This window comes from Blennius ocellaris (assembly GCF_963422515.1).
Source record: "Blennius ocellaris genome assembly, chromosome: 14".
Classification (NCBI taxonomy): domain Eukaryota; kingdom Metazoa; phylum Chordata; class Actinopteri; order Blenniiformes; family Blenniidae; genus Blennius; species Blennius ocellaris.
In genome coordinates this window covers 20,595,960-20,620,741 of record NC_137663.1, presented here as the reverse complement: position 1 = coordinate 20,620,741, position 24,782 = coordinate 20,595,960, and the positions used below count along the sequence as shown (strand labels likewise).

General features: G+C 41.2%; 2 protein-coding genes across 2 annotated transcripts; one reads left to right on the top strand and one right to left on the bottom strand.

Annotated features, from left to right (window-relative positions):
- Positions 1 to 639: 639 nt before the first annotated feature.
- On the bottom strand, positions 640 to 1,755 carry LOC308139097 (gap junction delta-2 protein; the record flags this gene model as incomplete). Its single annotated transcript, XM_080508427.1, has 1 exon — positions 640 to 1,755. The coding sequence occupies one exon, from the start codon at positions 1,753 to 1,755 to the stop codon at positions 640 to 642; it is 1,116 nt and encodes a 371-aa protein (XP_080364553.1).
- Positions 1,756 to 4,216: 2,461 nt separating this feature from the next.
- Positions 4,217 to 17,523, top strand: LOC308139676 (vascular endothelial zinc finger 1-like; the record flags this gene model as incomplete). Its single annotated transcript, XM_080509155.1, has 5 exons — positions 4,217 to 4,249; positions 10,506 to 11,260; positions 15,679 to 15,748; positions 15,854 to 16,016; positions 17,168 to 17,523. 5 exons carry the CDS (start codon positions 4,217 to 4,219, stop codon positions 17,521 to 17,523), a joined length of 1,377 nt encoding a protein of 458 aa, XP_080365281.1.
- Positions 17,524 to 24,782: the final 7,259 nt, after the last annotated feature.

Sequence of the window (24,782 nt, the reverse complement as noted above, 5' to 3'; positions counted from 1 at the left end):
GAGTTTGAACATTCCATCTTGTTAAGCCCTCAAAATTGTGACTGGATTAAAAAAAAAAGAAAGAAAAAAAATAATACTTCAGTCTGAGAGATCATGTTCATCTAGAAGGTTAATTCAGAACATCTGAGTACACACGAGAAGTGCATGCTGGTTTGCTATGGAACTGATATTAGCATTCTGTATTTTAAAGCCAGTCAGAAAAAAAATGCTAAATATAACATTCAAAACTGATCTTTACAGCTGTGTGTGCCAATTTTCAAGGGATTCTTTGTTGTCCTTGAAACTACAGCAAAGCTTGTGCAAGTCTGAGTGTAAATGGGGGTATACGTGTAAATAAATAGAGAGATCAACACATTGATTTGCTGGTATTTGCATGCCTGTAATTTTGCACCATATTACATCATCACCATGGTATATATAATATATATCTGTGAAAGCTTCACCAAATGGTTCCACATTTTTATGAACATCAAAACAAATATACTGACTGATTCTACCTGAGAGTTGAATGAATTATCACTAAACTTTTAATCATGAACAACTTTTGGGTTAGTAAAACACTTCCATACTGAAAAAAAAAATGTGATCCACAAATGCAGTCAAATGCAAGGAAAGAACAAACATGAGACAAAATCGAGGTTAAAGCCAAGACTTTTTGCCTCGTCCTATTTTCGCCATGTTGTGCAATCTGGTTTTGGTGCGTTCCTTTTCATCCAGATTTCTCTTCGAAGTGCACTCCAGTGTTGAGTCTGTTTCAAAGGAGATGGTTGGAGCCTGGTTGGGTATACCACTACTCCGGTCCCTGGATACAGCAGAGGTGGTCTGCAGGACAACCGTTCCACTTAAGGAGTGTTTGAGCTCAAGCAGCAGTGGGTTGCTGTCTGAATATAACTCCACTTGCTGCATGGGGTCTCTGTCTGAATCACAACATGTGCAGCAGGCAGAGAACAGCACTCTGAAAATGTAAATCCAGCCAAGATAATGCAGCTCCACAATGTTCAGGATGAAGCACCCAAGGCTGACGCTGAACATGAAGTTGAGAAAGATGGTCTTCTCCGTCGCTCGAGACACAAAGCAGTCAGTTCGGTTTGGACAGGGGTAGGTATCACATCGAAACAAGTGTGGAACTTCAAATCCAAACAGATAATACTGTCCAATCAGGAAGATGATCTCCATGATGGAGCGCAGCAGGACATGTATGATGTAAATGAGCAGCACTTGACTTGAAAGTTGGGTCGGGTCCTTCCCTACTTCTCTCATCTCCTCTTCCATTTGGGTCTTTTCTTCACTCTCACCTTCTTGTGAGCTCCAGTCCAAATTGTTGTACACGGTGTCACGACTGACAGCTTCCAGAGCTCTCTCTTTATCCAGTCCTATATGTTTGTCCCTCTCAAACAAAGGTGGTGACCTCGGCACAGCGTCAACCTTTCTGTCCTCTAACTTCTCGTTTTTGGTAATTTTTTGCAAAACATAGACAATGTAGAATATTGAGGGAGTAGAGACGAGCACAATCTGAAAGACCCAGAAGCGCAGGTGTGACACAGGGGCAAATGTGTCATAGCAGACATTATTACATCCAGGCTGGAGGGTGTTACAGGTGAACTTGGACTGCTCATCGCTGTAGACAGCATCTCCCACCAAGGCCACCAGCAAGATGCGGAAGATGAGCAGCATTGTCAGCCATATTTTGCCGATGACAGTGGAATGGTTCTGGACCTCGGTCAGGAAGCGGCCGAGAATGGACCAGTCCCCCATTTCTATGGAGAAACAATAGTTCCAACACTATGTACAGCAACCAGGTGGGATCATTTTATCCTGCACTCCTATGGAGGAAAAAAACATTGACTTAATATTCTCACAAGGGCAGTGTGTTCCTGAAACCAGATGTATTAATCTCATGCTCAGATTTTATCTGTATTTTCAAGTTGACTCAGTTATAAAGAATAAATTCCCATGGTTAGACTTTTTTTTTTCTTTCTGTAAAAGCCTTCACTGTTCCATACCAGCAATGAGTGAAACATTCTACACTGTATTTTTCAAATGTTAATGTTTTACGTTATAACCATCCACTTTTAAAAATACAACCAGTTTCTCATTAAAGCAGGATGTAATGTTACAGTCAGGTAGAAGTCTTTAACATTTATGAATGTTAAAACATGTTAAAAGCTGAATCAAATACCACCTAAGCTTCTCAAGTAACACTGAAAATGTCATTATAAATTGTCTAAAAGAAGAAAAGAAATGTCATCAACTTCTTGTGTGTTTGTCAGCCCTTACCTTTGGAGAATCTGTATCTTCCTCATTAAATGCAGAGAAAATATCAGAGAAAGCAATCTGCATAACTGTAGTTTCAAGTGGAGGTCGGTGCTGGACGTTATCGTGTGTTTTGAGCTGGATATGGGAAGAATGGGCTGACCACACATAATCGCCACCTCGAACTGAAACGTTCATTGCACTGTATGTGAATAAAGGCTTTCAATGTACAGTGGGACAAAGATTGAAATGTACAATGGGGGCACCTTCACTGAACGGCCATTCACTGACGAGCAGAGAGTTCAAAGAACATACTGGAAAGAGAATGAACAATACTGTTTCGTGCAGGGATCTGAAGCTACTATAATTTTAGAGCTTTACCTTTGAAATACAGTTTAAATCTTTGCCCATGTTAAAGGTAGTTATAATGACAAAGAACCTCCTCAACACACAAGAAAAAGTGCCAAAGCAAATTTGATCAGGGTTTAGAGAATTAACAACATATGTTTCAAAATTTTGTTGGATTAAAAAAATGAAAGAAAAAAAAAAAAAAAAACAAGAAAGAAAGAAAGAAAAAGAAACCTCCTCTCAATGTGTATTTTAGTTAACTGAGCCTGGATGGGAAATTTGTTGGTTCTGATGATGGTTTCTGATGATTTTGCATAACATGCCTGTTGTACTCAAAGCTTAACAAGCTCACCATTTCTTGCTTGGCTGTTTACAGGGTTTGAAGTATTATGTGATCAGAGAGACCTTTTATTCTTGTCAACACTAACTATGCAACACCAACATCCAGTTATGTTATCTATAGATTCATATTCACAAATGTGTTTTTCTTTTCACTTTGCAGTAAATGCTTTAACGACAGACGATAATAACTTTTTATGTTGAAAACTGCTCATATCCTTTGCCAATGTGAAGTTAGCACTTCACAAGAGGGTTATGTCCCTTACAAAGTTCATCTTTCAGTGGTAGTATTTTGATGAGGGATGATATGAACACTGTATCTGAACTGAATACACATCAAAAACAATTTTCAGTTGTGTGGGACAAACAGAAAGCTAATTATCCCTGTACATAACAATGTAAACGTGAATTCTGTTGATATTGTGTTGTCTAACAGCACACATAGCCTTAATAACCCAACAAGCAACTTTACAAATAGCATTTCATAATAACACATTAAGGGCGAGGCTGGTCATTAAAGCGAAAGGTTAACAGAGGTACACCCAAATCCTTAATTTCTACATGAAATTAAGCTTTCAGACAATACTTCCAGGGTAATAGCCCCGTCTACTTTGTCTGTTTTCACCTGCCTTGGATGAAAATACGTGCATTTGTGAGATCTGTGTCCATCGGAGGCTATTTGTGTAAATAAAGGGTTTTCATTCATGAAAATAACCTGCCTCGCACGACAAGAATCTCTCGATTACTTAATTTGAAATGTGAGTCACATAAGTATCAGGATCAGACCACTACTTTTTCTTCTAACTGATTTATCGGCGATAAAATAATTTAGAGGCTAGATTTAGTTTTTTCATATTCAAAAAATACGAAGGAAATGTTAATGAATCTCAGTCAGACGCAGCACCACATGCGACAATCTAATATAACAAATGCCCCTCACAGCCTCAGGGAAAAACCATTCAGAGGGGTGTTCAGAAATCTAGCTGCACCTTACTCCTCCTGCAGTGGAATTCGGATGATTTAAGGCCATCCTGGTGAATAAATATCAACACAAATTGTAAGACGTAATCCTTTATTGACTTTTGAATGCTTTACGAGTCATAATTAGAATTACAGAATTTCCTTTTTTTGAAGCCATAGTAAATGTAACACCCCCCGCCAAATGCGCTGGGAGATGGTTGCGGCCTGGAGGTTACCGGAAGTTGTTTCAGCTGCCATGTTTGGTTGCTTTGTTGTAGGCTTCCACCAGCTTTCCTTCACAATTTAAAGTGTGCAAATGGAGCCGAGCTGGAGTACGTTTCTTTTCCAAGTAAGTTGTCTCTTCGGGAGGGAAACCGGAACACCGCGCGAAACAACCGATAAATGCCTCAGCGCCGCTTAGCGAAGCGATAAATCCAGTTTTTAGGCAAAGTAACAGCAAGAACAAGTAACCAAGCAAAACAATGGTATATGAATCCAGGCGTCCAGCTGTGAGGCTTTGGGAATGACGCTAGAACAAAAAATCTAATCTACTCAGCCACCGTTTGGGGGGGAAATTAGCCTCGTTTTCTTTTGATATTTAGCTCGGGGACGCAGATTACTTCGACGCCGTTTGTTATTTTTAAGTTTGTTTGGCAGGCCGAAGCCAGCAAAAAACATGCGGGATCACTTGGAAGTAAAAAAAAAAAAAAACGCCACTGCACCGTTACAATCGAGACAGACCTGTTTCCCCCCCCTTTGACTGAAGGCTTTGATCGGGACGCCGATGTAACGATGGCTAAAAAAAAAAAAAAAAAAAAAACGTTGATAATTCACGTTTTTTTTTTTTGGTTTTTTTTCGGATTAGATCGAGTTCGCCAGCGGAAGAGTGTGCACTCACGTTATCAAAAGGCTGCGATTTTTTTTTTTTTTTTTACTAACGGCTATCCCCAAGTCCGCGGTGAACTTTCCGCTCGCTCCAGCCGGTTCGCCAGGTTACTAGCCGAGCAAGCTAACGATGTTTAAGGGGCTTTGCTCTCGCTCCACATCGGCGGGCTAATTTAGCTTCATGTGGGCGAGGCTGCAGTAAGGGAAAACTAACATTAAAAGACTTGTTAAAAAGCGGCGCTCTTTGCCCATTAAGCAGCTATTTATCCCGGTGACCGTGCTCGAGAGGAATCTAAACTATGCTCACAACATTAGCTAACACTAGCCACCGAGATTTGAAATTAGCAGCGGCATTACGCAATTTATAAACCCGTTTTTCACCCAGAAAGTGAAGGCTGGAGCTCATACTGATGTCTGCCACGCTTTGGTGGATTCCACCGTGTCGTAAGATGGGAGGCTATTGTTCACTCAAATTAATGATTTCTTTTATTCTCCTGGCCTTACTTCGCCCAGAAAGAAATGCGCCCACGTGAACATGAAAACGATTCTTTCTATTTTTTTTTTACCCAGCCTCAGTAGTTTTTCTTCGATTGTTTGTTTATTTTCACTACTGTATTTTAGCCACCAATCAAAACGTGTGTTTATCTTATCACGACACCGCGCTTTTACCGCGATCGTGCTGTTTTTTTTTTTCTTCCTCTGTGTATTATTGTCGTCGTTGTGCCCCGATATGTTTCAGTGGGTGTGACGAACTCCTCATGGGGGAACTTCCTCAATGAACTCTATTGCAGTTTAAAATCATTCATGAAAATAAAAAGATAAATACTTGATGCTGCATAACAGGCCCACTTCATGCAGTCAGGTGCACAACAGGAATTCTTGCATTGCGAATTACCCATGCACACTAGGATAGTTAGTTATTTCTCCAATAAACATGGTTAATTTAGAATCTGTGTTGAAGGACTGACATTTTGGAGTACAGATTCCTTAAATGTTGAATGAAAAGTTAATATTAATAGACCATTACCCATCCCATCCTTAGAGAATATGAGCGGTGGCTTGTGGATCGCTTGGATCAAATCCACAGCAAAGTGAGGTTGCATGTCAGGATTTCGCAGACGTGACGTTTTCCTTGGTGTTTGTAAGGTTTTGTTCCGCTGTCAGAGAGTGATCGCTTACTCACATCTCCAAGCACAGTTTCTTTGCTATGAAAAAGGCAGATGGACATTGTCAGACGTTGTGCAGCGCTTGGCATCCAGCCAGAAGCCCCATGTGTATAATGTACCTCACACTGTTACTATATCAGTCTCATATAAATCGGTGCACAGCTATCATTCAGGCACTTTATATAATAAGAGATGAGCTATTTGTTGTGTGTGTGTGTGTGTGTGTGTATATATATATATATATATATATATATATATATATATAGTGCTTTGTAAATTCAATGAATGGTTAACACTTTGTTCACTGTTTAAAATGATCAGTACTGGTGTTAAAAACAGCTTGAATATTACCATAAGTGCAACTGTTTCTCCCTTTTTATGGAATATGCAAGCCATCAAATATCTGTTAACCATCAGTGATGATGAATCATGTTGTTTGGAGCAGTTTGTCTCTGGAGGCGCAATGATGCACTGGTAACTCTGTAAAGTAGCTGTAATAAATGGTATGGTGTCCCAAAGAGAGAGAGAGGGGGGAGGGGGGGGTCTCACTGCAATTTTTGTGTGCCTGAACGTTACTCTCAGGTCTGATCTGGATGCTGCAACCGGCGTCACTCAAGAGGAAACCGTATACGCTGTAGAATATTAAGTATAAAAGCTATAAAAGGTGTTTTGCATCCATTTATCTTCTGCTTAATTTACCAAAGCGTTCATTTGGCAAACTCCCAAATGTCTGGAAGAAGATGATGTTCAACAGGCGAGCACACCACACCGAAAATGTTTAATAATAGTACCTCAAGATACATCATCTCAAAGTGCGAATGATGTAATTACAAGACATCGATGTGGATTAACTAGTTCATTGACCAGGAACAAAGCTCTCTTGTTTTATACTAAACATGTTTCCGATAGATGTTGCATCATTATGAATGAAGTCCCATTACAATATACAGTTACAGAGTTCAGCATTCCTAATCAAACTTTTGGGGTTTTAATTCTCCGGTAAAATCTTTCATTATTGCTCTTCCAGTCATCATATTTATGCTTCCCTTCTGTAGACTTGTAAAGTAAGAAGATTCTTAATTTGTTGTAATATATGATCAGTATATGTTTGATAAAGGCTCCAGAAAGCTAATTATCTATCATGTAGGGAAAAAAATCTACTTTTTTCATGTTCCATTTCTGAGCTTTAGTAATTATTACGAAATGAGATGATTAATACATGACATGGATTGAAATTATTGGGGCTTTTGAGCATCAGTGTTTTCACTCTGCTGTTGCAAAGTCCAGTTACCAGTTGCTGTGATCACTTTGTGTGCTTGTGGCTAAAGCGGCTCCGCTGCCAAGAGGTAAATGTAACTTAACAGTTGTTTGCTCATATTTTTGTTTCCTTTACAAGTTTGTGCATCCTTTTTAGTCCCTGGATTTGACATATTTATCAATAAGATCCTCATTCGAATTGTTCCAGTGTGATCTAGAAGTTTCACTCGCTCTGTCTCTCTCGTGCTCTCTAGGATTGAATGTCTGTTTTTCAGTTTGCCAGTTGTCTCAGTTTACTAAGGCATGTCACTCTTGTATGAGCTGAGCAATCTCAACATAGCTACCGTGCCAAGAAAAAAAAAAAACATATTCTCCAGGAATATACTTGCATAGCAGCTGGATTTCATTTAAAGTGACACTTTGTTCATGTTTGGTGGACTCTCTACTTCTTTATTTGCATTTATTTTTAAGTTTCATAGTGTCCCAGAATCAAAGGAGCTCCTTGTGCTCCCAGAAAATGTGTCCTAGTTTACAAAACACGCCTGTTTGTCACCATCATTTGTTTCTGACAGCACTTTTTGTCATTTTGTGAATAGAACCTAATTGATTTTGTGTGTGTGTGTGTTTTCTTCTTTTTCTCAAAAGGAGAGCTTGGCAATCTACTTAGATGATGCAGTCTACACCAAGGTGAAAAAGCGAATTCATCAAATCATCCTTTAAAACATTTACTCAGTCTCAAAGGAACTAAAATCCCTCTTTTCGCAGCCTACACAATCAACGGGAGAGGCACTCCGTCTCTGCGGTATCTGTATACATTTATAGGCTATAAAGGAAATGGCGTTTTCACCAATATAACAGAAGTAATTTCTCCATGAACTTTTGTCCACTCAGCAGACTGAGCAGAGGACAAACTTTCCGAAATAACTAACAATGTTGTAAACTTTAAAATTATGTCATATTTAAAGCTTTGCTGTCTCTTCTATCTCCTATTCATATTTCTAAATATCACTCATAGTTTTTGCTTGTTTTGTTAAAAAGATTTTTTTTAAAAAGAGAGAGGGGGGGGGGGGGGGGGTTCAGCTAGCAGCTGTAGAGTGTGGCACAAAAGACTGGAGGGGGAGAGAAAAAAAAAGACAGTGCATAATCTAACTTAGACCGTGAGCTCAATTCAAGTCTACAGTGGCCCGTGGAGCCATCAGGACACTCCCTCCATTTTGATGTTATTTATGAGGGAGCAGCCCCAGTTGTCAGAGCGCATTTGTGTCAAAATGGTCAGAGCTGCATGAAGGCACAGCAGCTTACAGGCCCTGCACCTCTGTATAGAGGCCAGGCCGTCTGCAGTGGCTACGTCTGCTGTTCACAAGCTTCACAAAGAGGCTTCCCGGCTGGTACCCCCCCCCCCCCCCCCCAAAACCCAAACATAAAGCCCCCCACTCCTCGCTTGCCCCCGGTGTGCCAGCGGCGGGCTCGCGTTGGCATGACGGTGACTAATCCTGGAAGGTGGCAAGTGTAAGCAGGTGCTCAGACAAACAGATGGGTGGGCTCGGTGGCATTTCTCCACGAGTTCCCAGGTTCTACCGCATATGAGGGAATGACGGCGAGTTTCGCAGAGTAGTGTGTGGATAAACAATGTCCCCGTCTCATGAATAGATGAGCCAAATCAATGAAGATGAGCATACAAAGATCCCCTGCTGAGGCCCGAGTGCATCACTGCTCAGATTTGTGTCTTTCACAATAGGCTAGATGACATAAGGAGGACATTGTGCGGTTCATTTTTCTTTTCCATTCCCTGCCTCCTCTTTTGCAACCTCTTTCTTGGCTGGCCTTCGATGGATGATTGAACCTCAAAGGGAAAGGTCAAGTATTTCACCTTGCCCCTTTCTTACTGCTGGTTCACAACACAGTTTTCTTGACTGTGTCCGTTTACCGGAAGAACTGTTAACTCAAATACCATTTCAGAAGAAATGTGGAAAATTGACATCTTTAGCAGACAAATGACAGCTCAGTTAAGTGAAGAAACTCAAACGGAGGTAGTGAGACCATTGAGCCATGGGGTGATTTAAAACGACTGCGCTCAATTAATAGCGAATGGTTCCTGGGGTTGGTGTGTTTACGTCGTTATTTTCAGTGGATTAGGCAGGGTCGGCATTGGGTCAACAAAGATAGATTAATGTAAACAGAAACTGTCTTGTAGCCCTTTTTTTTTTTTACGTGATTGACCAAAGCTTACTAACTTTAGTCATTACCTTTTTCCTATTCTTTGAGTAGTATAGCAGTATCAGTATAACAAATGGACAATATTGTGGAACTTTACTTTGAATTAGTTGACGCTATGGGAAGAACTTCTGCCCTGAATAAATGCTGACCACATGGTATTCAGAAGTATATTTACACTCTTCATTGTGTTATGAGTTTAGTTTCAAGGCTCTGGAGTTAATGGTTTGGGATTTAGTTGGGGTGATCGATGAGCACTGAAACATTTCTATTGCATCATTTTGGCATTTTGTTGTTAATTCTGTGGATTCTCTTGTACGACCCTGATCTTGTGGCTCGAGATGCACATTGTCCCTGACCACCTCGTTCTGAAAGTACGTCCAATTAGCTCGAGAACTTATTTTAGCAAGTGGGTGTGGCTACTGTTGATTCCATGTTGCTATTTTATCCTATTTGCGTTGTAGCATGAGCTGGCATTGGTGTGCTGGACACCTGTAAAATTATACAGTAGGCCATAAACCCAAAAGGAATCAGTCTCTGGTGTTTGGTGACCTGTATTTTCTCTGTATATGTATTTGGCTCCTTTGGTAAACCACACTTCTTACCTCTGCATGTCTCCTAACTCTGCTCTATAGCTGGGTTTGAAAGCCTGCTCTCCCAAGAGCCGTGCTGGCAGTAAACTCGACTCTGCTGTGCCTCTAATTTGGTATGCTTGCTTTGCGGTCACATGATGAATCAGCACCGTCATGATGGGATCATTTTTCATCCAGTGTATTTGGATTTATTTGAATTAGCCGCATGCTGCATCAGCGTCATTAATGACAAATTCTGGGCATGTTTTCTATTGCAAGGTTCCCTTAATCCTTTTTTTTTTTTCTTCCCTATGATGTAAAAAGATCCCCTTCTTCTTTCAGTGACACTACAGCTGTCAGAAACATTGATGGTTTCTTTTAACAGTTTTATCTCCTTGAACTTTTTATAAAGCTTTTTTTTTTTTTTTTTTTTTTTTTTTTTAAATAAGCACAGACTGTTTGGGATTAAACCGGGCTCACCACAAATGTATGTATTTGTTTGTTTTCTCAGCAGGCCAATGAAGCCCTCCACCACCAGCACCAGGTGGCCCAAAACAGCCTGCTACCACTCCTCAATGCGGGAAATGAACAAATCGACCAGAAGCCTGTCTTGCCCATCCAAATAGACCAGAAGCCGCCTCCCGGCGTTGCCGATCACCTCAAAGACAATGTGGGAGGTGGAGGAGGTCAGCGGCCACCAGTGCCTGTGATAAAGAAGGAACACAAAGGCAAAACACCTTTTGTATGTGGCTACTGCAACAAGGCCTTCCGCGACAGTTACCACCTGCGCCGTCATGAGTCCAGCCACACCGGTATCAAGATGGTGTCGCGCCCGAAGAAGACGGCCCAAACCGCCCCCACCATGGTACCTATGATCTCCACGATGCCGCGAGAGAACAACGGCAACCAACCTTCCTACATCTCCACGGTAGCGAACATCCTCTCCACAGCAACCACCTCCGTTTCCTCCGGCACGAGTATCATGACGTCCTCCGCGATGGGTAACGTGCCGCAGCAAAACGTGCCCAAGAAGCCCGCCAAGCCCGTCAAGAAGAACCACGGGTGCGAGATGTGCGGCAAAGCCTTCCGTGACGTCTACCACCTGAATCGCCACAAGCTCTCCCACTCAGACGAGAAGCCTTTCGAGTGCCCCATCTGCCAGCAACGCTTTAAGAGAAAGGACCGAATGACCTACCACGTTCGCTCTCATGACGGGGGAGTACACAAGCCCTATGTATGCTCTGTATGTGGGAAAGGCTTTTCAAGGTAAGTGTGGAGTTTGTATTTGAAGTTTGCCGATTAGGAAATGAAACTACCCATCTTTTACGGTGCTTATACAACTGATCACTGCGAAAGACTGGGACAAGTCCTGGCCAAGTCGCCAGTTCATAATAAGGCAGAGACGCAGGGAGACAGACAACCACACACACTCAGGAATATAGTCATTTTGGAGGCACGGATTCCGCTAAAGTGGGTGTCTTTAGATTGTGGGCGGAAACTAGTGCCCAAAAGGAACACACAGGGAGAACAAGTTAACTGCACAGAAAGCACCTCGTGCCTGGGATGTTCTCCCGGTGAGTCGAAATTACTTATCACTGCATCACAATTGCGGCCAGCAATGGCTCGGTTTTTTTTTTTTGTTTGTTTTTTTATTGGAATGGTGCTAGAACAACTTTTATTTACATCACAGTTCAAAATAAACATTTACGTCACCCTGGCCCTTTATACAGCCTTCTCTTCCCCAGTTCTCACATATAACACGTTTGATTTTAGCATATGTGTCTTTCAAAGCTCTCTTTGTTGCGTTACACATCCCCTTCCAACAGTTCTGAGCCTCCCTCCATGTAGCCTTGTAATTTGACGCCGGCCTTATCATCTCGCTGGCTCTGCCTGTGCTGTGATTGGAGTGAGTAACAAGACTAAGAAATTGTCGCCAAGTTCTCATAAGTGTGTTCAAGCCGAGTGAGCGCAGTCCCGAAGCTTGAACAACAAACACCACCGTTTTATACAGTGTTTGGGAAGGGCAAAGGTTTCTGTCAAACCACATTATAGCTGATCCACAAGTGAAAAACCCTGTAGCACTTTGGAAAGGAAAACGCACTCGAACGTCTTTGGTTGGTTGGACAACAAGCACAGATGTTCAGATCTGTGGGTGTGAAAAGTTTCAACCATTTGAAGTTTATTATAATGTAGTCAGACAGCGATGTCTGGGGTTTTGGGTAAAAAAAAATTTGGCATTATGGAGAGAAAATTCCTCTGACAAATGTTTTTTTTTTGCAATCGGTGCAGCAGTTAAATACAGAGCAGCGCTCAAACGAGGAGCATCAAAGTATGTGTTCCACATTTTTTTTTTACTCGTTGCTGTTATCCAATTAAGTTGATAAACGTGCCTCTGGAGACGGGGCCCAGTGCTGCCCACTGACACAGCTACAAGTCCTCACCAGACGGGGGGGGGGGGGCGAGGCGGGCATCTCGTACTGACCACTGTACATCCACTGGTTTGTTTGGTATGTGTCTTAAGCACAGATGCCTAAGCTTGTGAACCCTTAACGGCAGCATATATATTGTACACTGGCTGCTGTTATAGCTTCAGAATGCCCCCCCCCCCCCCCTGCATTGTGCATCTGCCTCTTCTCTGCAGCATCTGACTTTTCCCTTCATCCTCAAGTGTTACCAGTAGGACCAGGTGTTAAAATGTCAGATTTCTAGTGATTGTGGTCAGGCGGAACTTCAAACCCAACAGTATATATTTCCACAATCAGTCCGACTTGTGTGCAGTTCCTATAATAAGTGGCGTGTGTGTGTGTGTGTCTGGGGGAGGCGTTGGGTAGACAATGGGCTCATCAGCAACAGAGGCAACACACAGTGACAGCAGCAAATCACTGAATTGGTGAGAACAGTCACGGGCAAAAGCTGTTTTTACAACTGTTGCAGTTTATTTGCACACTCTCAAATCAACAAGTAACGAGGCTATTGTAAACAGGAAATATGCGTCTGAGATTTAATTTATTCTTATGGGAGGGGAGACAAAGTAATTTCACCCTCTGGTGGCTGCATTCCAGGGTCACAGTGAAAAGTCCTGACTTGTCTGCAAGCACATTTAAAAATAACACAATGACAAACAATTTTTAACAAGCAGGCTTTTTAGGATTGTCCACTCGGCATGAAAAAATATATACTTTTCCTGTGTTTAAAAAAAAAAAAGATCCTCACTCAACTATAAATATGATCTAAATGTTTGCAGTTGGTGTGTCTTTGATGGTGAATACAAAGAGGGATACAGAAACAAGCACAGAGCGCTACGACTTATAAAGAAACCACCTGTATGCAAATGATTCAGCCTGAGATATTTAAGTTTCCAACACATCCTCCTGCCTTCTGTGGCGCTTCCTGGTGGCTGGGTTTCTATTTTATATTGTGGTACGCCGTCTAGATTCGTACTTGTAATGACCCCTTCGCCATTTCAACCACATGTTTAAACAGTCGCACATGGGAGAGCAGCATCGGAGCACCCAGGGAGGGGGAGGCGTCACTTGTCACTTTGCACTTCCCGCCAGCATGTCACAGTCCCTTTTCCCCTGGGAATTCACTGATCCATGCTGTAATGTTTAGGTCAACACATTTTAATACGGAATAAATAAAGAGTTGTCTCTAAGAAACTAATGGCGGCTCCATGTTGCAAACCTCATTAACGGGCCCACAGTGTTTGTTGCACTTTGCTTGAAAACCAGCCCGGATTCATCCGGGAATATTGATCGGAGCGTAGGAGGCCTGCGTTGCCGCACAACTTCAGCAGAAAACATCGCCGGCGCACGCTGGCCAAGCTGTAACATTAGTACCGCGCTGTGTAGGGCAGTTTCAGGCATGCCTCCAACACAGTGACGTGGGGTCGGGATTCATCAGCATACTGGAAAGTGAGAATGGGGACTGAATAACAGGCCACTGAGTCACTGCCACTCAGCCAGATCTGTAGGCAGGCTCTGTCTGGAGTCTGCCATCCTCGTCACTGGTACAGAAAAGACTAGAGAGAGGAGAAGGGGGGAGAAAAAAAAGAAGACTTAATTCCGGTTCATGGCACCACTGAGAAGATTCTACTTGACTCCTCTCATTTGTATTATCAAAAAAAAAAAAAGAAAAATCCCACAGCATGAAACTTTCCGGTTGCGGTGCAGCTCCCAGAGCCAGAAAACTTACTCACTCCATTCCAGCGCTGGAACATGATTCAGCTCACAGCTTCAGTCGAACGAACACGCTGACAGAGGAGGATCAGCGCCAGCAAGAATTTGCGAATGCTGGAGTCTCACTGCAAAGGTCAAGAGGCAAAGAGCTGTTTTGCAGTGAACTTTGTGAATTGCACTTTACATAAACAAAAGAGGATGTCTTTTTATCCCCGTTTTGTTGTTTCACTTTTTTCATTGTACAATCTACAATGCATAGAGTTTTATTGTGTGGACTTTTGTTTTAGAACTAACCCTAACCCAACCATCATCTCAAAAATGGAAATATTTAGGATGATTTTCAGTTTTGCTCTCAGTAGATTTAGCCTGTGAAGCCATAACTATCTTGCTTCTATGTCGTTTTATCCAGTTCATAGCCACAGGTTGCTGGAGCTGCAATGAATGAACTCTGATTAGACTGGACAGGTCGCCAGTCCATCAGACATCATTATTATCACAGTTAAAAAAATTAAAAGAAAAACCATTTTGAGTGTGGGAAAACGTAAAAACATCAACTTAAAGTTTCTGTGCAGTTCCTTTTATAGAGGCTGAAATTGTCATCGGTGAGGTTTTATAGTTTCACAATTATTTAAGCGTATTTTAGGAGCACGTGTTGTAACTAAATCAAGATGAAGTTATCAAGCTTTCTGTCTCATGCGAAGTTCTGCAAGGTAATTAAAAAAAAAAGGACATTTTAAACTACGGTTAAACAGCTTCACTCACAGCTGTGTTGTGACAAGTCTGATCATTCAGTATTGACACTGATTTATGGTTTTTAAGTTGACACTCACGGAGTCCACAGCTAATCCGCAGAGAGAAATGTGCAAATTTAGTTACGGATTTTCCCAACTCCAGGAAATTCTCGTCACCATCTTGAGATGTCTGTGCTTCGCGATGAAGCCCCCGAGGAATAAACAGGCCGTAATAATAGGCAAATTGTCAGTTTATTTGAGTGTCAAGTGGAAAATCTCAAAAGAAAACGCCTCGGTTTTCATTGTGGTGCGTGTTTGAAAGTAGGTCAAACTAATTCACGCGCGGTCGATCGTGGAGAATTAACTGCCATTGACTGAAATTTTAGGGATTTTTTGTGCCCATCCCCTCATTATGAAAGCAAACAGAGCACATCCGTTCACTTGTGTTTGTCACCGTGCCTCTGAATGCAGTAGATTTACACTTTCACTTTATACTTTAGGTGTCAATACATTTTACACACATTCACAAGTTTCTCGCCAACTTTTTAAGCGGGGTGCTTATCTGCCTTGTAGCTCACAACAACAAGCTAAAACCATATTTATACTCCCGCGATGATTAACACGATGGGATTATTCTTGAATGGCCTCATGTCTATCAGTTTTCACGTGTTGTAAGAAACAAATACAAGGAAGACTTTGGAATTGCATTGCAATGCTGTGTTGACTCATGGATCATCACCATCCTGAGGTAAAACTTATTTTGTTTTCTTTCCAGGCCAGACCACTTGAGCTGCCATGTAAAGCATGTGCATTCCTCAGAAAGGCCCTTTAAATGTCAAGTAACGGTAAGTTTTGTCACTTATCGGCTCCCGGATTTTCCGTGTTACTCATCTGGAACACTCTTTTGGCGCTCTGCTGACCTCTGACCCCTCTCTGCCGTGCGTCTCCAGGCCTGTACCTCTGCTTTCGCCACCAAAGACAGACTCCGTTCCCACATGATCCGACACGAAGGCAAAGTCACCTGTAGCATCTGTGGGAAGATGCTGAGCGCAGCCTACATCACCAGTCATCTGAAGACCCACGGACAGACCAACTTTAACTCCTGTAACAAAGGTTTGTCATATTTCCTGGAAATGCACGCAGAAACGGGAAGAATATCAATACTGAATACTAATACTGAAGGCATTTCGTGATAATATGCTGCTGTCCTGCATCAATTAAAGTTGACAGCGGCCTCTCAGATACTGGAGCCACATTCATCTTAAATGTATTTCGGAGCAGTTGCGAACGCGCAGAAGTCGGCGCATGAGAGATTTTTCCAGTCGCTGAAGATTCATGGTCACGTTGACAAACGTGCAGAGAAAATGGGAGATAATTTGAATAACCAAATAATCGAGTTTTCCTGGGTCTGTTACGTTTCTGAGCAGTGGCACCGGGTGTTTTATCGTCACCCGCTAATCTGCAACTTCTTTAATACCTCGAGTGTTTTTAAACACCGTTCGTAAACATCGTCTCTGCTTATGGAGTTAGTGTTGTTTACAGATAACATTACAAAGCAACCATGGCAGGTTTTTTTTTTATATATATCTATGGTCCCTGACAATAGATATTTTTCAAAAGAAGCGTGTTGTACATTTGTCCACATATTTTACTGTGGAAACATTTCCCATGAACGTACATAACTCCAGACGGTGGCCATATGCAGTACTTTGGTTTTTTTTGCGAATGTGATATGGTTTTACTTTTAACCTTTGAGAAATAAATTAGATCTGACGAAAATCGATCTGGATTTTTTTTCTTTCTTCAGATATGTCTATAACATGTAAAATAAAAATGTAACATGCAAAATAAATTATTGCAAACACTTAACACCTTATACAACAGCAAAAAATGTCAGTTATACTCAGGACTATTTAAACTCACTCTCTGTGTGTAGATAGTTTTAAACAAATACCTCAATAATGCAGATAATCTCAAGAAATGTTAAAAAAATAATTGCTATATAACATTTGTGTCCATTTTTCATCGTTTTATCCTGGTGATCAGTTTTTGATAGTCTTTTTTCTTTACTCTGCTTCATCACATTTTAGATCTCTTTCCTAGTTTAACTATTGAAAGGTTTAAGTACTAAAATCACTTGCATTACACTTTAACTTGCAGTAGAAGTGCGTTTCCTGCTTTCCTAATGTAGTTTGTCCGACTAATTTCGTAGACTCTGAAATGACAATTTAATACTAAAATAACCCTCTTTTTTTTCCCTGCAGTGCACAACTCTGCCTCGGCCACCCCAGTGACCATTTCTGCTCCCATCACCTCGGGGATGAACCGGGTCAACGCCAACAACAACCCCATCACCATAGCCACCCAGATGAACATTAGCACCAACACGGTGAACATCACGTCTCCGGTCAGCCTCCAGCACCCGGTCACCATCACCGGGCCCGTCAACATCGCCTCCGTCAACATCCCCGCCACGGGTGGGCCCATGAATATCGCCCACCCGGTGGCAATAACGACCCCCATGCCCATGAATATAGCCGGTCCGCTCAACATCGCCATGAGGCCCGTGGATAGCATGCCTTTTCTGTCCCAAGTCTTGCCTTCTTCCCCACCCTGGTAGAAAGAAAAGAGACGACAAGCAAAAGGAGAGGCAGGGTTGAACTGGCCAGAAAGAAAGGGAAAATGAAGTGAAGCAAGAGACGCCTGTCTTTATATTTGCACCTCAAGCCCGGCTCTTCCTCCTCCTCCTCCTCCTCCTCCTCCTTCCCTCCCTCCCTCCTTCCCTCCCTCCCTCCCTCCCTCTTCACTTCACCAGGCCCTGGAGTGAGTATTTACACGAGCTGCGTGGCCAGTAGGAGTTTCCCCCCCCAAGTCGAAGTTGCGTCCCAGCTAGCGGTGAAGTGACTGACACGACGCGGAGCGGCCGAGTAGATTATGAGTAGGGTTTACCTTGAGGCCAGGACAGTGGTAAGACGTAGTGTAGTCGGTTAGAATGATGAAACTGTGATTTGTATCATGTCAAAGGAGAGGGGACACGATTCCTCCATAGGAGAAACACACCTGTGCTTTTGTAAAAGGGAGACGTGAAATGGACTGACGCAATAACTCAAATTGCTGTTTCTGATGTTTTACAAGTTCTCTCCCAAAGCCTCTGGGTGTTACTTTGTTTTGTTTTTTTTGTTTTGTTGTTTTTTTTTTTTGTTTTGTTTTTACTATAGCCTGCTAATCACTATTTAATGTTATAGGAAATGAGTCTAGTAAAAGGGACAGCAGCTTCCACTTGCATGGAAGAATATTTTTTCACAATGCTATAGCGTTTCTTTGTTTTTGTTTTTCCTCTCAGATCGTAGGTATGCTCTTGAGGTACAGTGACTAACTTGTACAGTTGACATAGTAATGTATTTTCTCATCAGCATTTTTCCTTTTTTTTGTTTTTTTTGTTTTCTTTTGTTTTTGCTTTTTGTCATTCAAGTGGATCATGGCGACCCTGTCCTCTTGACTATGAATATGTGTACTTTTTCTATTTGTGTGGAGACGTTCTGTTTTCATTTGCCTGTTCTGTAGTTTTTTTCCAAAAGTCAGATTGGAACGAGTCTTGCACTGATTGCATATCCTACATGCAGGCAAACAGCAGTATTATCAAAGATCAAATTGGAAGTGTTTTTTTTTTTTTGTTTGTTTTCTTAAAATAGTAGGTGAGCTAACACTTGGAGGCCACCTAGTGGCTGAAGTTGAAACCGCTCAGCCTTGTTTGTTTGTTTTTTTTTTGTTTGTTTTTTTCCTTCCCCTAGGCTGTTACTGTCGTCATACCGGTGGCTAAAATAGGTTTGGCTGACTCTTCTGTACACTGTGTTGGGTTTTTGTTTTGTTTTTTTTTATCATTTACCTGTTGAAGCCCCAAGATGATATTAAGGACCCTTCACTCAGGAAACACTGAAAAGCGCATTAGTCATGAACTTGGTTCGTTTTAAATTGATATTTAGTTATTGAAAGAAAAGAAAAAAAAAACACCACCCAAAGTCCCGACTCCCCGATGTTCCTTCTTGGACTCCCTGTTGCTCCGGCCATCCCAACATGTGAGGACGCGAGTGGACATCCAGGAACTGAAGGTCCGAGGGCATATTGATTTTTAAATAGCCGTCCATTTTAAAGTGATCTTTTACTGTATAATGAAATAAATGCTGTACTTTTTTTTTATTTTTATTTTTATTTTAAATACTCCTTTTGAAGTCCAGTCCTGTTCAGTCGCAGTCTGTGTACGTGCATGGCTGACCTCCTGGATGAGTTTGATTTTAAAAATGCAAGCTTGTTGTCCATCGATTTGGGAAAAAAAAAAAAGAAGAAAAAAATGGGACAAGATTGACGTTGCATGACCCCGAACACTGTAGCTGTTGAACATTAACTATTTTTTAATGAATGCCATGTTATCTCAGCAGTGTTGCAGCTCTTCTTGAGTTGATTCAGTTTTAATACTGAAAAAAATGCAATATGCATGTTTGTCTTTTTATTTTCCTCCGAGTTTCATTTTAAACAGAATACTAGTGTAGATTTTATTTTTTTGTTTTTATGCATTTAAGTAGATACACTATAATAGCCTGATTGCCAAATTTGAAACAATAATGTGATGAACTGAATCTTTCTTGTGGAATTGAACATCTCTTTATTTTTAAGGAAAACTGTTTAATTGGAAATTCCAGATCCCTTGTGAGAGCAGTTGAATGTATATCTTTGTACAAAACTATTTTAGTTCCAAGGATATGGTAGTCACGATAGATGTGAAAGATAAGATAACCTTTTTTATAAATCTTTTGTATTAGAACATTAACATTGATAATTTTGTATATATGAGAGGCTAGGCTTTCTGATTAGCAGAAAGGTCAAAACATTCCTACATTTTTTTTAAATGTATGTTTGTCAAATTATTACATAAACATGCGCAATGTTATGTGCCTTTTATTTGGGTTGTCTAAATAAAAGAAAACTATCAAATGTGGTTATGTATGAAGTGTTGTTCAGTGTCGGGACGACGGCCATCAAACTTGCATGCAAGATTTCAAACCAGATCTGCAACTTGAGCTCAGTTTTGTTTACATCTATGGATTTTTTTTTTTTTTTAGATTAACTGACACGATGCAGCACTAATTGCAAAAATGCAAACGAGCATTGGCTTTAGGGCGACTTTGTAAAAACATGCTTGATGGAACAGCAGAGAAGTTTTTCGAGTGTTAAAATGTATTATTTATCTTCAGATTGTAGTACTTTTGGGGTTTTGTCAAATAGATATTTTCATCACCTATACTCAACAACAGTGCCACACAGCAGTGCAGCTCGTCCTAGTTTGTAGGTTTATGGTTTATGTATAGCTATATTTGAAACTGCAACTGAAAACCCTAGTAGAAGGTGGATTTCTTTAAAAGCAGTATTTATTTATACTTACAGTAATAAGAAATATAATGGTGAAGCACATTGTGTTCAATCGTATTTTATAGCCAATGGAGGCAAAAACAAAACATGGTGCCAAAAGGTTCACATGCTTTCCTGTACCAAGAAAAACATTTAATTGAATGTTTGAAACTTGTATCAATGTCTCATTTTTATATAGTTATTTTAATTAGTTAATCCCTCTTAACCAGTGAGAATCTGGTTGTCCTTTAGTCTGACAGCGGTTAACTGGATGGTTTAAAAAAAAAAAAAATGTAACCTTCCATGTAAGAATTACAAAATATTTGAAGATCTTTATCTTGCACACACTTAAAGTTAATTTCAAAGCTTGAACAGTTTTTCGGTTTCCTGCCTCGATGCAAAAGTGGATATCACTGGAATAGACCATTTAAAAAAAATTCATCACTGTCATTAGGCTTATATGGTTTTATAATGAAGAATGTAACTGAGATGCTACAGAAGAAGGATGCCATTCAAAGAACTAACTTATTTTTCAATTCAAATATCTGTAGTCTACTGCCTTAAAAGAATGACCAAAGACGACAAAGTGTGTTCTTTGAGATTATAAATGCATCTCTGGATCCAGAGCAGCTGTCGTCCCGTGCTCGCTCTGAATAGGTCCACTCAGTCCTCTGTGATCTCACTCACTGGTGATGTGCCCTCACCCTTCACTTCTGCCCTGCACTGTTAATCAAAGTACTGAGCCCCCAGGGCAGCTGCTGCTCCTACAGTTGTGATCATGAACATCCTCTGTACGGGTCCACCCCCTCAGATATTGAGCTGCAAACTTCTCATAAAAGACTTGGAGCGCAACATATGTTCATCTGTCAGCACACAACTTATTTTAGGTTATTGAGCCCAGAGTGACTGCTGTCCAGCTCAAATGAGCTTTAAATGAGTTTTGCTCTCACCTCTCTATACTCGATACTCGGATTGCACTGAAGGTTGAATGAGGCGTGATGGTGCCTGCACTTGTCCAGCAGATGGTGTTATCTACACACATTTGATTGTTATAACTCACCACTGGTTTGCTTCTTGTCTCCTATTTCTTCAATTCCTTGAAAGTTTTATATGGATTTACCTTCTCCTGTATGGTCCAACGTTATATATGTATTTTTGGGGTACATTTTGGGAGAAATTTTTCATATTCATTATTTTAAAAAAAATCCCTAAAGGAGAAGCAGAGAAATATGTGTCGACTGCACAAGTTTTAAAGATCATGTCGTCTTAAAAACACACAATAATCATTATGATAAAGAAATGACACAAGCAGACGTAGCAACAAAACAGCTGATATGAATTATGCCGATGCAGAAAGCTCTTCTGGAGCGACACTGCTGTTTATTTAGGAACAGGATTTCCTCAGGAGTGCTGCAGATGCGCGCGTTATGCACAGTTGGGTCTCTTTTCTTCTTGCTGTCAGGTGAGCTGAGTCGGTTCAAGATCAACGGTCTGCTCCTCCTTCAGTAAACAGGGTTTTAGTGAAACAGTCATCGTTAAGACAACGGTTTTGGTTGGAGGCAAAGCAAACAGCGAATGACACAGAGATGTTAAATGTTAGTTATGTCTTACTGCCAAAGACGGTGGTTTTTAATCTTGAATTAATGCTACGGTACGTTCATTACAAACTGTCAGAAACACCGTTTCCTATTGAATTGCTACAGAAATAGGTGATGTTGTCACTCTGTTCTGAATGGGGACCTTACTCAACTCACCTCAACGACTTGCTGATGTTATATATGGGGCATTTCCTGAATCACATACTAAGTCGTTTGTTTGTTTTTTTTTAAAGAAAATCAATCCTCTTGGCATAATTGCTAGAATTGTTCTAAAATTGCAAGTACATTTTCACACGAAGCATCATTACTGATGCTGATAAGATGTGAGAGATTTCAGATATTTACAACATGCACCTCATCGCACATAAACTCCCCATATATGTTTATGTATTTGGACTGTGGGTAGCAAGCCACGCAATAAATATGATTTGACACCGGATTATTGATGGAAAGGTCCTGCTATTAGTATATGTGTATGCAATTTATTCCTCATACATGTTTATTGTATTTATCTCAAAAATACAAAAGTCCAGACCTGAATCAAGAGCATTTATCTACAGAGGGCAGTGATCATCTGCAGCTCCAACACTCAAACCGAACGAGCCAAAAGGCTGCAAGGCGTGTCAGACGTCCCCGTTGAGGCTCAACCTCCCGAGACCTGAAGCGATGCCTCCTGGCAATCCCGGCCAGCAAAGAAGATGGAATCAGATTGTCCGCCCTTCTAATTTAATCTGGAGCCGTGAGCTCCACGCTATGTAGTGTCTTGGCTGTCCAATTGTACAACAGTTTAAACGGCTTAAGTGACCATGAGGCCGGGGAGGGATCACGCTGTCCTCAGCTATGTGAGACGTGTCTGTGAGCTGTTTACAACCTGATCTTGTCTTATTGCTCCGCTTTATTCCCTTTCTCTTTTTGTGATACGTCGAAGTCTTCGGGGTTTGCTTGCGTAATGTGCAGTGTTTTCAGCAGAGGTCAGGCTTCTTTATTTATTTGTTTTTTTTAGATACCACTTAGGAGGAAAATGAAGTCTTGGAAAGAACTGCAGCACAAAGAGAGAACACAGGGGGGGAGGAAGAACAAATGGTGAGGCCCTCAAATGTTTCCATTAGATATGCAGAAGTATTTGTCCAAAGATACAGTGGCATTTGTTGCAGTGACTTGTGTTAGTATGCAGTGATATTCACTCACTTATATCAGCCATTGCTGTGCTACATGTGGTATAAAAAAGTAATTATATAGTGATTATATCAATGCACCATCACATTTGCTAACATTTCTTCGGGTTTTGTGTTTGATAATTACTTTTGACTGTGCGTTTTCTCTAAACGATGAACAAATCCCCGTGGAAGTCTCCCTTTACGTTGGCCTCTCTCTCGGTTGCAGCTTGAGGACTTGATTTTGAAGGCAAAGAGTGTCGTGCTGGCATGTCACCATCAAATCTGTGCTGTTAACACAGCAGAGCCGAATTTACAAAGCGGTTACAACAATAGTCTACGAAACTCTGTGCTGGTCTCGTTCCATCGCTGCAAAGCTGTTAAACTGCACTTGTGAGATTGTGAGATTGTGAGATTTTCAAATAGAATCCCACAAGAGAGGATCACTTTTGCCGCAGGTTCAGGTGACTGGGTCCTGCACCCCGAATGGGGATCCTCGTCCCCATTTTCACACCGACTGAATGAAACTGGGCGAGGGGGGGGGGGGTTTGCTGCTTGTATTGGTGTCTTTTCCAGGCCCTTGTGAGACACAGCACAGTTTCGCCTGCGATCAGAGGAGCGAGATAGACAGATGGAGAGGAGGAACACGGGGCTCCATGAAAAGTGACTCACGTTCCATTGTATAATCAGGATATATTAAAGGAAGGAACATCGCACCCTCATTGCCGCAATGTGCTCTGATCGCAGTTTGGTGGTTGTTGAACCTGCAGATTCCTGCCAGCCCCTTTGCATGTAATATACCTGATGAGAAAACAGATCACTTACTGCAGCCGTGAAATGCTGTAGCGACTTGTTAAAGCCCAAAGTTGTTCTGCACACTATCGTGGCTTTTAGAATGCAAATACCAGAAAGGAACGTTAAAATCTAATTTTTCCGTCTCAAGAAAGAACTGCAAATGTTTACTCGGCCACAAGTATTTCCCTAAATGTACTCATTGTACTTGTTCAGTTGATATCTACAGAACAAACACGAACATCCAAATCTCTAATCTTGCTGCCCTCTGAGAAAAAAAGAAAACACAGCGAAAAGCAGCTCAGATCAACACGGAACATTACGCCAAGTAGTCTTCTAAAAGACGACTCAATGTATCTCACTTTTTAACTGCAGTCCCTTGCATTCGTAATAATATGTATTTTACTTTCTAGCTTAAAATAATAAATGTATTGGCTATAAAAAGATCAAAAAGTACCCATTCTACATGGTATTTTTGGGGCCCTTTTTAACAGCCTCCATATTTCGGGAAGCTATATGATAGAGGTTACAGTGGAATCTACAGATTTCCATGCAAACACTGTGTGTGTGTGTATCATATAAAGCAAATCCAAAATAGTTTCTAAAATTCTCAGTCAGATGTCTTCAGTCTTTGCACTACGGATGAGCCAGAGACTTGTGTGATCCTGACTGTGTTTGAAGTGGAAGTGCCAGCCCTGAAATGGCGGTTCCACACAAGAACACATTATTGGATAAATATTAAATGTCAGCCATCTCAAATGCCACACTGCATTTCTTTGTATCCGACCCTGCATTAACTACCTGCAGTCTGTTAATTATAGTGCTGAACATCTGTACCCTTGTTGACCTCATGGTGCATCGGTTTTGCTCGGCGCAGGAGTAATGACAGTGCATGGTGCTGCAAGTGAGGTGAAAGGTGGTGATTACTCTTG